The sequence below is a fragment of the Girardinichthys multiradiatus genome, chromosome 21 (genome assembly GCF_021462225.1).
Source record: "Girardinichthys multiradiatus isolate DD_20200921_A chromosome 21, DD_fGirMul_XY1, whole genome shotgun sequence".
Classification (NCBI taxonomy): Eukaryota; Metazoa; Chordata; class Actinopteri; order Cyprinodontiformes; family Goodeidae; genus Girardinichthys; species Girardinichthys multiradiatus.
The window spans coordinates 4,179,805-4,194,900 of NC_061813.1; the positions used below are offsets into that span (position 1 = coordinate 4,179,805).

The following is a 15,096-nucleotide window of genomic DNA, read 5'->3' on the forward strand; positions in this document are numbered from 1 at the left end:
AACTCTCTACCAATTCAATTCAGTTTATTTATATAGCGGCAATTCACAACACGTTGTCTCAAAGCTCTTCACAAAGGGTTTGGAATGGTGCGGGGTTGATGGGGAAGTTAGAATGAACTACTAAGTGTTAGAGTTTGGCCATTTTAGAATGGGCTATGTGTAGGGGTACTAAGTAAAATAATAAACTGATAAAGTTTTTCCATCTAGAGCCCACTGGTGGTCATTGTTCTACTAAAAACCACAAGGATTGGGGGTACCTCTCTCTGTCAGACTGATTATAACCAATGATTATTTAATGTCTTTATGGACTTTGCTTTGTGCACTTGTGCACAGTCCTATTGAACCAAGAAAATACCAAGCTGGAAGCACAATCTGCTGCTATGCTGAAGAATTTAGAGTGTATTTCACTTGAACTAAAGGGCAGAGTCCAGCCTCACACCATAACCCCCTCTCCACTTGATACAATGCATTCAGGCAATTACTTTTCTTTTGGCAACCGCCAAACTGAGACTCATCTACTGGATTGTCACACAGAGAGGCATGATTTGTCACACCAGAAAACATGTCTCCACTGCTCTAGACTCCAGTGACGGCATGCTTTACACCCCTGCATCTGATTCTTTGCTTTGCTGTTGATCAGGGGTGTCATTAATTTACAGTATATGGTGCTTGAAATGGAGTACAAACTCCACCTGCACTGCTGTTAATAAGTATATGACCCCTTCCAGATTTCTTCTTTTTGCTAGTTTTGTCACACTTAAATGTTTTTAGGCCAGCTTGTTGATGAGTAGCCCTCAACAAGCTTGTATTGTAATGCTATCTGGATAATCAGCCTCCCTTCCTGGTAAATTGTTAGAGTTGGTTTCTTGGCACCAACACGGCCTTTCGCATTGAATATGAATTCAGCAGGGTTTAAGTCAGGGCCATGGCAAGGTCAATCCAGACCCTTAATGTTATCCTTTTTGTTGATACTCCTGGCTTTAAGTTTTGACTGAAATCATACATTGAGAATTACTATACCTGCTTACTCACAGTGTTTTTTTTATTCTGCTCAGGTTAATGCAGCATTTCAGATGAAGGTCCAGAGTAAGATCAAAGATCTCCTTGAACAGATGGAAGAGGGCCTGAAGACTGCTGACCCCCATGACTTCTCCACTTACACCGGCTGGACAGGTATGTCCTAGAAAGGGGTTTTCTTCACCAAGGTGGTGCCAGTGCTGACCCATGACTGGTGCCAAAGCCAATTTATAACTTGGTCACTAAAAACATAGCAAGTAATCTGTTTGCCGGGAAACCTGCTTGGTGCTAACCTGTTTCTTGTTTCAGCTGCTTGGAAGGAAATTGTTTCAGTAAATCTCAGTTCAGCGGCTGTATACTTCGAGGGAAGCATCCTCTGTATACTGTAATGGCTTGGTCGAGGTCCGGTAACATGAGAATGTCTAGCCTACCAGGGTTTCCATGGTTAAGTGGCGAGCTGTTGCTGCTTATCCACTGTTGAAGCCGTCTCTGCTTCCCCGGGTCCGTTGATTTGGGTACAGGTTTCAAAGAGTGAAATAAACACAAGTACAATCTACTTATGTTCGCCTCTGCAGAGTGAGAGATGGAGACTCCAGCCAAGTATCTGCGAGCTCAACTCTGATCAACTCTTGCTTCCAGCTAGTTTTATTCAGTCTCAAGGGTGTGTTCAACATATACATATATCATGGCACACATGTATAACATAACATAACAGTCCAAATAAGGAATACTTCTGATTGTAACATGCAACTCATCCTCCCCTGTCTCTGGCCTTCCTTGTCCTCTTCTAATTTATGACCTTGCACTCTCTATGCTTCTCACTCCCTATGTTTTCACTCCCCTAGGCACCTTCTATGCTTCACTCCCTAAGCTTGACCCCCCTATTTCCACACATTGCAGTTACACACATAGATAAGTCATATTACACACATAGATATTTTATATTCTACAATTCCCCCTTTTGAACTCTTATAAAAGAGTTCACAATCTAAAATGTCCTTCTAAAGATAAGTAGAAATAATGCAAAAATATTACTATACCACCTGTAAAAGAGAAAATCATTAAACAACATGCATGCATCATATTATGCGTCCATGAATTCACACTCTGAGTCCTCATCTTGATTATAGTCAATTTGCAACAGTGGCATGGTTATCTTTGGATCCTTCTGCTCAATTGCAGAGGTGATGAGGCGCACCATCAGAGAACGAATGCATGGGACACAACAACATCCACAGGTTACCATTATAGCTACAAATAATGCAATAGAAATCATTAAAGACATTATCAAACCCTTCCAGTGTCCAAATATCCCTGACATCCACTCCTCCAGGGGATTATCAATTCCAGAATGTTCATGCATGGTGGCGGAGAGGGTCTTAAGTCCCTCTAAAGCCTTTGACACTGAACCGTCCGGTGCAGTGTTATTAGGAATAAAAGTACAACACATATCTCCAAACATGTCACACACGCCACCCTTTTCAGCTAATAACATATCCAAAGCCATCCTATTTTGAACTGCCATGAGAGAAGTTGGGGCCAATTGTTCAGATAAACCTTCTACAGCGTCTCGAGTTAGATTCGCCAGCCGCAAAACATTATAATGAATATAATTAATGCGGTCTACGTTTTTATTGGGAGTTACTGGGAACAAGGCAGCTATAATAGGGATGTTTTCAAATCCAGCTGATATTTGATCTGCAAGTTTATACTCATTCGGGACTCGTCGCGGAACTCCAATTGCATCTATATAGGTGGGGGAACTCTGACTCAGGTCAAAAGTGGTTGAAGTGCTTCTTTTCATAATATGTCTTCTCCTCCTGCGAGTGAGTGCCAGCGCCTTATCTTGTTGATATGTCACAGAGGTAATATTAGGGCCAATTAAAATCAACGGGGCCTGCAATCTAACCATTGCACGTACTCCTATGGTGTTATCTGGGATATTAGTGAGAAGTCTATATCCTCCGCAGTAATAATATAATCCTGATCGTGCCCAGAGTCCAATCACTTTCCCAGACGTGGTGGTATTACACCAGTCCGAGGGAATTTGTCCTACATTCACCTTTGGGATGTTTGAGGTGAACTCGAAACAAAAATATGTCCCATTCAGCCTCTGAGGAGTGAATGGTCCTGTCCTAGTATTGTTTGGAATGGGTGGAAAGATGCTAGCTAGCGTGGTACAGTTGGCTAGGGTGGCTTCTTTAGTTAGTTGTAACATGCAACTGTACCCCCAAGCATCTTCCAGATATAAAGGGGCTGGGTCAGTGGTTAAGTGTGGCCTTACAGATGCACATGCAATGCAGTCAGACCTACTTTGTTCCTTTGCGGTTTGTGTCATCCATTGCAGCCAAAGATTATCATCTGCATAACCTGTGGCCATCTGGATCATTTCTAGAGGCTGCAGGGTGGAGTAATCTACTTTCATCACCCCTTCTAGTTAATCTTCTGGTTCTGGAACTGTAGGAGTGCTGGTGGCCTGCACCTGGGGAGTTGGTTTATTTAAATTGACTTTGGTTAGTACCTGGGGGTCGGTCCCTGTTACCTCTACCCCTAGAGTGAAATACATCACCTCGTCCCACTTGTGAAAGGTGCGATGCAAATCTTCTTGTAACGATTTTATGGGCAAAAATAGTGTATTGACACCCCCCAGTGTGCTATGCGTTAACGCCCATACCAGGCTGATTTGTTTGGCTTTTTCTTTTTTCCGTAAATTTATATATGTCAGGGTGGGTGTCCACATACCCGTATACCCCACTGCGTGACCCCAATTTCCGCAAAGCTAGTTTCCTGCATATAAACTCATAGTCCTGCCTGCAGCGCATTGGGTGGACACGTCAACATTGGCACACAAATACACATTATACCCCAACCAGGCAATCGGATTCTTCCGATTAACAACATTACACAGGTCAAACCGAAAAGTGGTAGTTGCTCCTAAGGTGTAATTTAATTCTAATCCCCCATGCTGCTTAAGGCATACGTCCTCGGATGGAGTTACCCTAGACCTTTTGGACACCTTCCCGGAGAGGTTTTCAGAACATATCTGGAATGGAAGTTCACAAAAATACCATAAGATAAACATAACAATGAATACTGAGATTAACAATCCACCTATGATAAAACTCCTAGAGAGTCTAATTCCCTTTCTTTGGGTACTCATCATTTTTAAAAAAACATATAAAACTTAAAACATAAACATAGAAAGTTAAATCATAACATGAAAAGATACAAAAAATCAAAATGTAGTATAAAATATAAAACATTCGCCAAACGGTGTCTTCTGGGGTGGGAGAGAAGCTCCACCACTTCCAGTGAGAGAGAAACTCAATCCGTCCCGTCTCTCCTTCAGCTGTCCTTTCTCCTCTTCAGCTCCCAGGTGTAGACTGACCTGGAGCCTTGCGTTCTCACACCTGGGGATTATTCTGCCCCTTCAGTGGTGTGAGAAATCTGATCTTCAGCTCTCAGGTGTAGTCTGACCTAGAGCTAATTTCTCTCACCCGGGGATTATTCTGCCCCTTCTTGGGTGAGAGAAGTGAGATTGCCTTCTCCTGTGTTTTCGCTCAGATCCTCCTGGACCTGAGAAAAGGATTGTTGAGGTGGTTCTGCTCCTGCACACTGGCTCCAGTGATACCAAGTAGCACCTTTGCCCTTCAGCCTGACTGCATGGGTTGTCCTCTCTGTGACCTGGAATGGACCGGTCCACCTTGGCTCTGACCACTTTCTTTTGATGACTTTCAGGAGGACCCACTCGGCTTCTGATGTGTTAGTTCCAACCCTGGTCTCTGGTTCTGCTGAGATCTGTTTGGAGAAAGCTGTAACAAGACTGTGGAGAGATCTGTAATAATCACTATGAGACATAGATTGTTCACACTCAGTGAGAAACGGTAACCTTGTTTGTGGACCTGGAAATGGCCTCCCTGTTTGCAGCTCATGTGGGGTCAAACCATGTTTCTGATTTACATAACTCCGTACAGACATCAGAGCTAATGGCAAGGCCGTAACCCAATTCATTTTGGACTGTGCACAGATCTCAGCCAATTTGGTCTTAAGGGTTCGATTCATTCTTTCAACCTTCCCCTGTGACTGTGGATGATACACAGTGCCAAATGAGTGTTTTAGTCCCAGAAATCTTTCCACTTCCTTGAGTTGCTCATTTTTGAAATGTGTTCCATTGTCAGACCTTATTTTAGCTGGAAAACTGTGTCTAGGGATACAATGATTTATCAAACACTTTACCACAGATTTGCTGTGTTCCTTTTTTGTAGGCCACGCCTCCGGCCATCCAGTAAATGCATCCACACACTCCAACAGATATCTGAACCCATTCACTCTCTCAGTCATGTCTGTATAATCAATAATAACCTCTTTTCCTGCTATTGGGTCTACTGGGAACTTTCCAGGTGCTGGCTTCAAGGTTGGTCTGGTATTGAACTGCCTGCACATCTCACATGAATTAATCCAATGCACTGCCATTGGTTTCCAAAAAGGATCCCACCAGTGTTCAAGATTTTTCAACATTTGCATTGTTCCCACATGTCCTACTCCATGTGCTTCTTCTAGAGCTACTTTGGTAAGACCTGGTGGCAAGATGGGACGTCCATCTGGGCTTCTCCAGAGACCATTCTGATCTTGTGAGCCCCCTCGTGCCTTCCAAACTGATTTTCGTCAGGAGAGGCCCCCTTTTGTAGTTTCATTACTTCTTCCAGGGTGGGTTCTGGTGTCCACCCTGCTTCTGAACACAGCATTATGTGCCTGGGCTGATATTCTGCACACTGTTTAGATGCCCGGTCAGCGGCCTGATTACCTTGTGCTACTCTGGTGTTACTGCTGTCATGTCCTCTGCATTTAATGACGGCTTCTTCTTGAGGGAGCAACAAAGCTTCAGCCAGCCTTTTCATTTCCTGTTCATGTTTAATGGGTTTCTGTCCTGCTGTCCTGAACCCTGTTCTCAACCATTGCTTTAGTTCAACATGCACTGCACTTGTGGCATATGCTGAGTCTGTGTAAATGTTTACTCTCTGTCCTTCTCCTAATTGTAAAGCAGCTATTACAGCCAAAACTTCTGCTCTCTGCGCTGATTGTGCGTCTGTTAGTTCTTCTGCCTGTACTGTGACAAAATCTGTCCCTGTGTCTTCCACAACCGCGTATGCTGCCTTAAGTCCTTCTGTGTCATGTCTGAAGCAGCACCCGTCTGTGTACAAGTTTCGGGCGTCTGTTAGGGATGTACTTTGTAGATCTGGTCTGATTTTTTCATTAAACTCCACTTTTTCTGCGCAGACATGTGGTTCTCCTGATGTCATTCTGTCTGCCATGTTTATTCCCTCATGTGTGTATGTGATGTTTGGGGCCTCCAGCACCTTACTCAGCCTCTGTTGTCTCAGTGGTGAGAGTGTGAAAGCCTGAGAGTTCACAAAGGCCACCACGCCATGTGATGTTAATATGTTAAGAGGGTGTCCCATCACTACATGAGCTGTTTTTTGCATTATTTTAGCCATCCCTGCTGCATGTCGGGTGCACTCATGATGTCTTTGTTCCATGTTGTCCAACATTACACTTATTTACATGAGGACCGTCCTAACACCCCCTTTTTTCTGGAACAGCACACCATTGGCTGTGTGTGCTGTGACAGAAACATCCAAGTGGAAGGGCAACGTGTAATCTGGATGTGCCAAATGTGTAGCTTGCGAGAGGCTGGTTTTTAAGTTAATGAACGCTTCTTCAGCTTCTCTGGTCCATTCAAGCGGGGCAGTGAGATTTCTCATGCCCTGTTTTTTGACAAGCTCTCTAAGGGGTGCAGTGAGGTTTCTTAATAGCAGTTTTCATTATTAACAGCTGATTCTCTATTGTTTTCCATAAAACATTGTGTTCTTTTGCACTGATATCCATTTCTCTATTAAATTCACTTTCCATCTTATAACAACGACTATCCTTTTTTCTAAAAGATATATTTTTAATGCGTTATCTCAGTCACTCACTCATTCAATTCTGACCAACTTTCAAAACAACAGAACACATTCAACCCCCAGAAGCCTGTTTTTAGTGGCCTGTGTGTGTGTGTCTCACAGCTCATGGACTTAAACTATAAATCTTGTCTACTATTTGCCGGAGTGTTGAGTGTCCAGCTTATGCACTTTTCTAACCCTAACAAGTCTCTTGTTGGTTATTTATACCAACGCACAGCTCATTCTTTTAACCCTAATGAAGTCTGTTTGTTGGTTTATTTATACCAACACACAGCTCATTCTTTTAACCCTAACAAAGTCTGTTTGTTGGTTTATTTATACCAACACACAGCTCATTCTTTTTAACCCTAACAAAGTCTGTTGTCGGTTCATTGGTACCCAACTTAACAGCTCATGACCGGTCTTACAGTTATAATAACTGCTGTTCACAGTTCTTTAAAAAATGTCAAACTCACAAAACTTTTCTATATCTTACAGTGTTATTTCCACCGCTTATATTGTTCCTTCTAAGTTTTTGTTTATAATCTAAATTTTCACAGAGCAATGTTTCGTTACTCATCAAAAACAGCAATCAGCAGTCTATCCTTCTGTTGCCACCGTAAGGTTTCCAGATAGAAAACTGCACTCAGTCACCCGCAATGAGAGACAGCTGCTCTCCACAGCTGCTTCTCCAGTCATACACAAATTTTCACTCACTCCTAACAAGTCTGTAACAGATTATTTCCTCTGCGCACATATCATGAGTTTTTTACCAAAAAGCCTGGTCTTGCTGAATTCCTGTATTCAGCTCACAGTTCATTTATTTTATCACAAACCTGATCTCGTTGGATTATTTCCTCCAACTCACAGTTTATCACTTCACAGGACTTATTCTCAGACTATGTGTTTGTGCTTTTATTATGTCTGTAATCCGGTTTTACTGAGGCAGAACTCACGTAAAACACGGCATTCACACCAAAGTGTTTTGCCTGATCTTAGTGTATTTACTTTTCTATAGAATTTAAGGTTTCTCAATTCCTTAGGCCTCTGACCCAGCTTAACAGTAAACCTCCATCAAGGAGTACTCTGAACCGCCACGTTCGAGAAACTACTATATTTTCCACACAATAACTTTTCTGTAGAATTTGGGATTTCTCACTCTCCCGGGCCTCTGACCCAGCTTAACAGTAGACCTCCGTCGAGGACGTACTCTGAACTGCCATGTTCGAGAAACTACTATATTTTTCCACACAATACCACCACTAAGTCTTGTAATTCTCTTAAAACAACATCTTATTCACCAGTTTAAAACAACCTCCTATTCACCAGTTTAAATCCTAGTCAACATTTATGACACTCTTTTTCTTAAGTTTTGGCTGACTCAGACTTACTTAGACATCAGACACAATATTAATTTAGCCTATTGAAAATCCAAAAGCAAAGTTTTGATTAAACAGGTTCTGCTTACCTGTTCTGTAGTTTTTGGCTAGCCGTGTCTGATGCCTGTTGGTCCTCGTCAGTGGTCCGAATTTCTTTCGCCTGTTGCTCCAAATCCTGGACGAGCCGCCAATTGTTGGAGCCGTCTCAGCTTCCCCGGGTCCGTTGATTTGGGTACAGGTTTCAAAGAGTGAAATAAACATAAATACAATCTACTTATGTTCGCCTCTGCAGAGTGAGAGATGGAGACTCCAGCCAAGTATCTGCGAGCCCAACTCTGATCAACTCTTGCTTCCAGCTAGTTTTATTCAGTCTCAAGGGTGTGTTCAACATATACATATATCATGGCACACATGTATAACATAACATAACAGTCCAAATAAGGAATACTTCTGATTGTAACATGCAACTCATCCTCCCCTGTCTCTGGCCTTCCTTGTCCTCTTCTAATTTATGACCTTGCACTCTCTATGCTTCTCACTCCCTATGTTTTCACTCCCCTAGGCCCCTTCTATGCTTCACTCCCTAAGCTTGACCCCCCTATTTCCACACATTGCAGTTACACACATAGATAAGTCATATTACACACATAGATATTTTATATTCTACACCACGCTAAATGCGGCATGTGATTTATTATTTAGAAAAGATGACTCATCAAAGTAAAATAAGATTTCTAAACCTGTGTAACTTTAAGCATCAGTAATGTTCACATTAGATAGTTAAAACAATAACCTCTAGTTGCAATTTTATACAAATATGTATTAAACTTTATTTCTAACAATATAATTTCATTTGATATTTAAAGTGTCGCAAAATATTCGTCACAGGACAACAACAATGTACTGTAAAAATAATGTCAACCATGAACAGGTCTAACAGTAAAACACAACGACTTTGCAGTAATATCTGCAAAAGATTCCTGGGGCCTTTAAAACTCCCAGCCTGATTCATCACTCAAAACCCCAATCATGGGTAAGACTGCCGACCTGACTGCTGTCCAGAAGGCCACTATTGACACCCTCAAGCAAGAGGGTAAGACACAGAAAGAAATTTCTGAACGAATAGGCTGTTCCCAGAGTGCTGTATCAAGGCACCTCAGTGGGAAGTCTGTGGGAAGGAAAAAGTGTGGCAGAAAACGCTGCACAACGAGAAGAGGTTCTCCACAATCTTCCCTGAGGAAGATTGTGGAGAAGGGCCGATTCCAGACCTTGGGGGACCTGCGGAAGCAGTGGACTGAGTCTGGAGTAGAAACATCCAGAGCCACCGTGCACAGGCGTCGGCAGGAAATGGGCTACAGGTGCCGCATTCCCCAGGTCAAGCCACTTTTGAACCAGAAACAGCGGCAGAAGCGCCTGACCTGGGCTACAGAGAACCAGCACTGGAATGTTGCTCAGTGGTCCAAAATACTTTTTTCGGATGAAAGCAAATTCTGCATGTCATTCGGAAATCAAGGTGCCAGAGTCTGGAGGAAGACTGGGGAGAAGGAAATGCCAAAATGCCAGAAGTCCAGTGTCAAATACCCACAGTCAGTGATGGTCTGGGGTGCCGTGTCAGCTGCTGGTGTTGGTCCACTGTGTTTTATCAAGGGCAGGGTCAATGCATTTATCAGGAGATTTTGGAGCACTTCATGCTTCCATCTGCTGAAAAGCTTTATGGAGATGAAGATTTCATTTTTCAGCACGACCTGGCACCTGCTCACAGTGCCAAAACCACTGGTAAATGGTTTACTGACCATGGTATCACTGTGCTCAATTGGCCTGCCAACTCTCCTGACCTGAACCCCATAGAGAATCTGTGGGATATTGTGAAGAGAACGTTGAGAGACTCAAGACCCAACACTCTGGATGAGCTAAAGGCCGCTATCGAAGCCTCCTGGGCCTCCATAAGACCTCAGTAGTGCCACAGGCTGATTGCCTCCATGCCACGCCGCATTGAAGCAGTCATTTCTGCAAAAGGATTCCCGACCAAGTATTGAGTGCATAACTGTACATGATTATTTGAAGGTTGACGTTTTTTGTATTAAAAACACTTTTCTTTTATTGGTCGGATGAAATATGCTAATTTTGTGAGATAGGAATTTTGGGTTTTCATGAGCTGTATGCCAAAATCATCCGTATTAAGACAATAAAAGACCTGAAATATTTCAGTTAGTGTGCAATGAATCTAAAATATATGAATGTTAAATTTTCATCATGACATTATGGAAAATAATGAACTTTATCACAATATGCTAATATTTTGAGAAGGACCTGTATACTAGAAAATTTCGGAAGAAATTTAGATAAAGTAGATCAGAGTCCCAGCAATAGTATTAAGACCAATGCTGCAATTATCGCTGTGTGAAATATGAAGGCGTTTATTTTGTGCTGTATGTCTAAGTGTTGTTTTGAAAGTCTAGTATAGTTGTCCTTTTAGGTTTGGCGTACTTCCACTAGATATAAAGAACCTGTTTGCTTTTCTGAAATCGTTGTGTATGCTATTATCAGCTTAAAAAATTAATACAAACTATGGAACGCTGAGGCTTTTATTTTGAAAGTTTCAGTAAGCCTTATTTCAAAGGACCAGCATAGTCCCATTTCCAACACTGGGTGAACTCCAACAGTAGTGTAATGCCCAGTCCTGCAATGATATATAGTTTAAAAGGTAAAGACTTTTTTTTTTTTTGTAGAGCATGTTTTGTCTTATTTTGAAAGTCCAGCAATGTTCTCCTTTCAGGTCTGGGTTAGTTCAATTAGTTGTTCTAAAATCATTGTCTATGCTATTATCAGCTTAAAAAATCATTAGTAACTATGGAAGATTGAGGCTTTTATTTTGAAAATTTCACTAAGCCTTCTTTTAAAGGGCTGACCTGGTCCTATTTCCTACACTGGATGAGCTCCAACATTAGTGTGAAGCCTAGTGCTGCAGTTTTCTATTGTTTAAAATGTAAAGGCTTTTATTTTGTAGAGCATATTTTGTCTTATTTTGAAAATCTATCAGGTTTGTTCTTTCAAGTCTGGGTTATTTCCATTAGTCATATAGAACCTGCTTGCTCGTCTGAAATCATTGTGTATGCTATTATCAGCTTTAAAAAATCATTTGTAAATATGGAAGGTTGATTTTCAGTGTGAAAAAAAGGCTTTTATTTTGTAGAGTATGTGTAGGTCTTATTTTGAAAATCTAGTGTGGTTGTCAGCTATGACTGACTTATTGTGAACACTCATGGAAGCTTCTGGCCTGAGCTCAGCCTCAGAGCCACTCTCTTTCAGAGGTTACTTAAGTTCACTGGCAGCTGTGTTTTGTTGCTATGGTAATTAATGAGCGCCCAACAGCTGCTGTTTCTCACTCATGCAGCACCACACTTTGTGTTTCATCATGGTATGGTGGCACATGCTCCCCAACTACTGCCCATAACTCGGAAACCGTAGGGACTATCAACGTCATTCGTGGACCGTTTTTCTCAGAACGGACAGGGGAACAAGAATATTAACACATTTTCATTGAAAATATAATAATAAAGGCACAACACTAGGTGAAAAAAAGGGAAAAATGGAGAAAAACACAAAAATGCCTGAACATGCTCTCCAATACCGTCTAATACCTCGGAAACTATAAGGGCTATCAATTTGATTCATGCACTGTATTAATCAGCAGGCCTTGCTGAACAATCATGGAGCTTCTCAATTTTCTATAAAAATCTGTCTGGGAGGTGTGACCCTGTGAAAAAGTGGATCATTTTGACCATTTTTAACCTGAGTGAAGGTGAATTTTTCACTGTCAAACAAACCTACTTCACGGGGAAACGATAAAAGGTATCCAAATGTTTGCACCGTAGGTATCAGCAGGGATGAATAATCGGTGAACAATCCTGAAGATTTTCATGTTTCTACATAAATCCGTGTAGGAGATATGACAGTGTAGAAAAGTGGATAATTTTGAAATTTTGAAATTTCAAGCTATTTTGGGAAGGACAGATTTGGTACTCCTAAACAAACCTTTTTTATGACAAAACGATGAAAGGTATCAAAACAATTCCTTCATTGATAGCGCCAGCAAGGTCTGAAGATTTATTGGTGCAAAGCTCATGTCTCTAACTTGAACGGTTTACAAAAGGCGGCGATTCGAAAACATGTGAGTTTAAGGATGTTTTGCTCTAATTTTTTCTGAAATTCCTATAGGTTTTCCATTCAGGGTGTGTTGACTTTGCGTTGCTCCCGGGCGTGTTGCGTGAAATCCGTTAGTCCCACATTAATGAGGGTGACATTTTCTGAATCGCGAAAGAGCATCCTACGTTTTGATACATAATTTGTGCCAGTAGAGTGAAAATTGAGAGAGTGAGGAGAGTTTGTTTGTTCTTTCTCAGGTTATTCAAAAACCTAGTTTACACTACCAACGAATTCCGCCATAGGATTACATTATAAAATCAAAAACGTCAAGAATCTTGCCTAAAATTTGAATGGCAATTGTAGAAGAACCGTAATAGATATAAAAAAGCTGAATCATTTGAAGATAGCTTAATGTCTTGTGAACATTTTAAAAGTTGAATGGTGTTTCTAGCTGAAAGTATGCAGAAATAGTAAGCTGTGAAAGCGCACAAAGTTTTAGCTGAATTTTGCGGAATGTTTAAGATTTTCCATTCATTTCAATAGGCCACAAATCGGCACAAAAAGCTGAATATTTTAAAAAGTATAAAAAGTATTAATACCAAAAGTCATAGCCGTAATGTCCTAAATGACCTGAACATTTTAAAAGTTGAATGGCTGAAATAGCACAAAGTATGAAGGAGGAGATAGGTGCCAAAAAAAGAGTTAAAAAGTGCCTTCAGCATTCACACAATAAACAGAATAAATTTGCCTTAAAATTATTTTTGAAAAGGTTTGATCCCAGATTTATAAGTGATGCAGTCTGCATATGCTTCCTCACGTTCAGTAAAACATTTTTTATCACCACGGAAGTGTGAGCAAATATCTGTTAAACAGCACTCATCCTCAGACCAACACTGTATTCATTCAGTGCTTAATAGAGCTTTTCTAGTTGAGCAATACCAGAAAACAGTGATGTTTATTCATGCTCAACTTTTTACTAGAACATTTTTCATAGTAAATGTAACACTAAACCTCTGAGCCTCTGCTTTTAATACTTCATTTATCTACATGTCTGATAGCAGCTGAGGTGCAGTAAACACATCAGACTGGTTCTCTAATGTCTCTTAACTAAGTTGGAACAACTTTGGGTGTTAAGGTCTCTTGAATCTTTAAAGTCTGGATCACAAGCTTTTCTGGTTATATTAAGCCAAGTTCTTCAGTTTAAGGCATCTTTACTCCAACATGTAACCTGTGCAGCGAGTTTTATTTGCCAGCAGCCCTCCACTTGGTGCACTGAATAAAAAATTTCAGGCCTCATATAATCTACCAGACTCATCTTTCAGAGAAGAAGGCCATATTTCGAAGGCTTCATTTAGGGGAGCCTTTGAATTTGTACGTCCTTCGTTGTGCCACTGTGATGTTTTCTACCTTCAGATGCAGCCTTTTAACGATGCAGCTGCTGGATGGAGACACAGCTTTTGACTAAACCAGTTACTTGCTTGTCTAACCATTTTGGATCAGAATAATGGATTTAGTTGCAAATTTGCACAAAATGTGATCTCTGCAGGAACACTTTCTAAGTGTTAGAAAGTTAGAAACACAGTTTCTAAACCAAGGTTTTAATTACCGCCTGTACTTCATGATTATAGCAGTTCATTATTGTTCTCCTACTGCAGGCATTGCCTTGCTGTACCTTCAGCTGCACCGCATCTCCTCTGAGGGCTCCCACCTGCAGAGGGCGCTGGACTATGTGAAGAGGGCCATGAGGATTCTGAATGGTCGGAGAGTGACTTTCCTGTGTGGCGATGCAGGGCCTCTGGCTGTTGGTGCTGTGGTCCACCACAAGCTAAACAACAGTGTAGAGAGTAAAGACTGTGTGTCGAGGTGAGTGGTGGACTATGTGACTACTCCCCATGTTGTGACTTACAGTACAGACCAAACGTTTGGACACACCTTCTCATTCAAAGAGTTTTCTTTATTTTCATGACTATGAATATTTTAGCTTTACACTGAAGGCATCAAAACTATGAATTAACACATGTGGAATTATATACTGAACAAAAAAGTGTGAAACAACTGAAAATATATCTTATATTCTAGGCTCTTTAAAGTAGCCACCTTTTGCTTTGATCACACTCTTTGCATTCTGTTGATGAGTTTCAAGAGGTAGTCACCTGAAATGGTTTTCCAACAGTCTTGAAGTAGTTCCCAGAGATGCTTAGCACTTGTTGGCCCTTTTGCCTTCACTCTGCAGTCCAGCTCACCCCAAACCATCTCAATTGGGTTCAGGTCCGGTGACTGTGGAGGCCAGGTCATCTGGCGCAGCACCCCATCACTCTCCTTCTTGGTCAATTAGCCCTTACACAGCCTAGAGGTGTGCTTGGGGTCATTGTCCTGTTGAAAGATAAATGATGGTCCAACTAAACCCAAACTGGATGGAATAGCATGCCGCTGCAAGATGCTGTGGTAGCCATGCTGGTTCAGTATGCCTTCAATTTTGAATAAATTCCCAACAGTGTCACCAGCAAAGCAACCCCACACCATCCCACCTCCTCCTCCATGCTTCACGGTGGGAACCAGGTATGTAGAGTCCATCCGTTCACCTCTTCTGCGCCGCACAAAGACACAGTGGT

At 41.5% G+C, this 15,096-nt stretch overlaps 1 protein-coding gene across 1 annotated transcript in view; it reads left to right on the plus strand.

The window, feature by feature from the left end:
* Window positions 1-15,096, plus strand: part of lancl2 (LanC lantibiotic synthetase component C-like 2 (bacterial)) — a 37,578-nt gene that overhangs the window by 879 nt on the left and 21,603 nt on the right. The window contains exons 2-3 of the mRNA XM_047349764.1: window positions 1,056-1,173; window positions 14,140-14,347. Coding sequence (XP_047205720.1) covers window positions 1,056-1,173; window positions 14,140-14,347 — 326 coding nt within the window. The remainder of the gene's footprint in view (window positions 1-1,055; window positions 1,174-14,139; window positions 14,348-15,096) is intronic.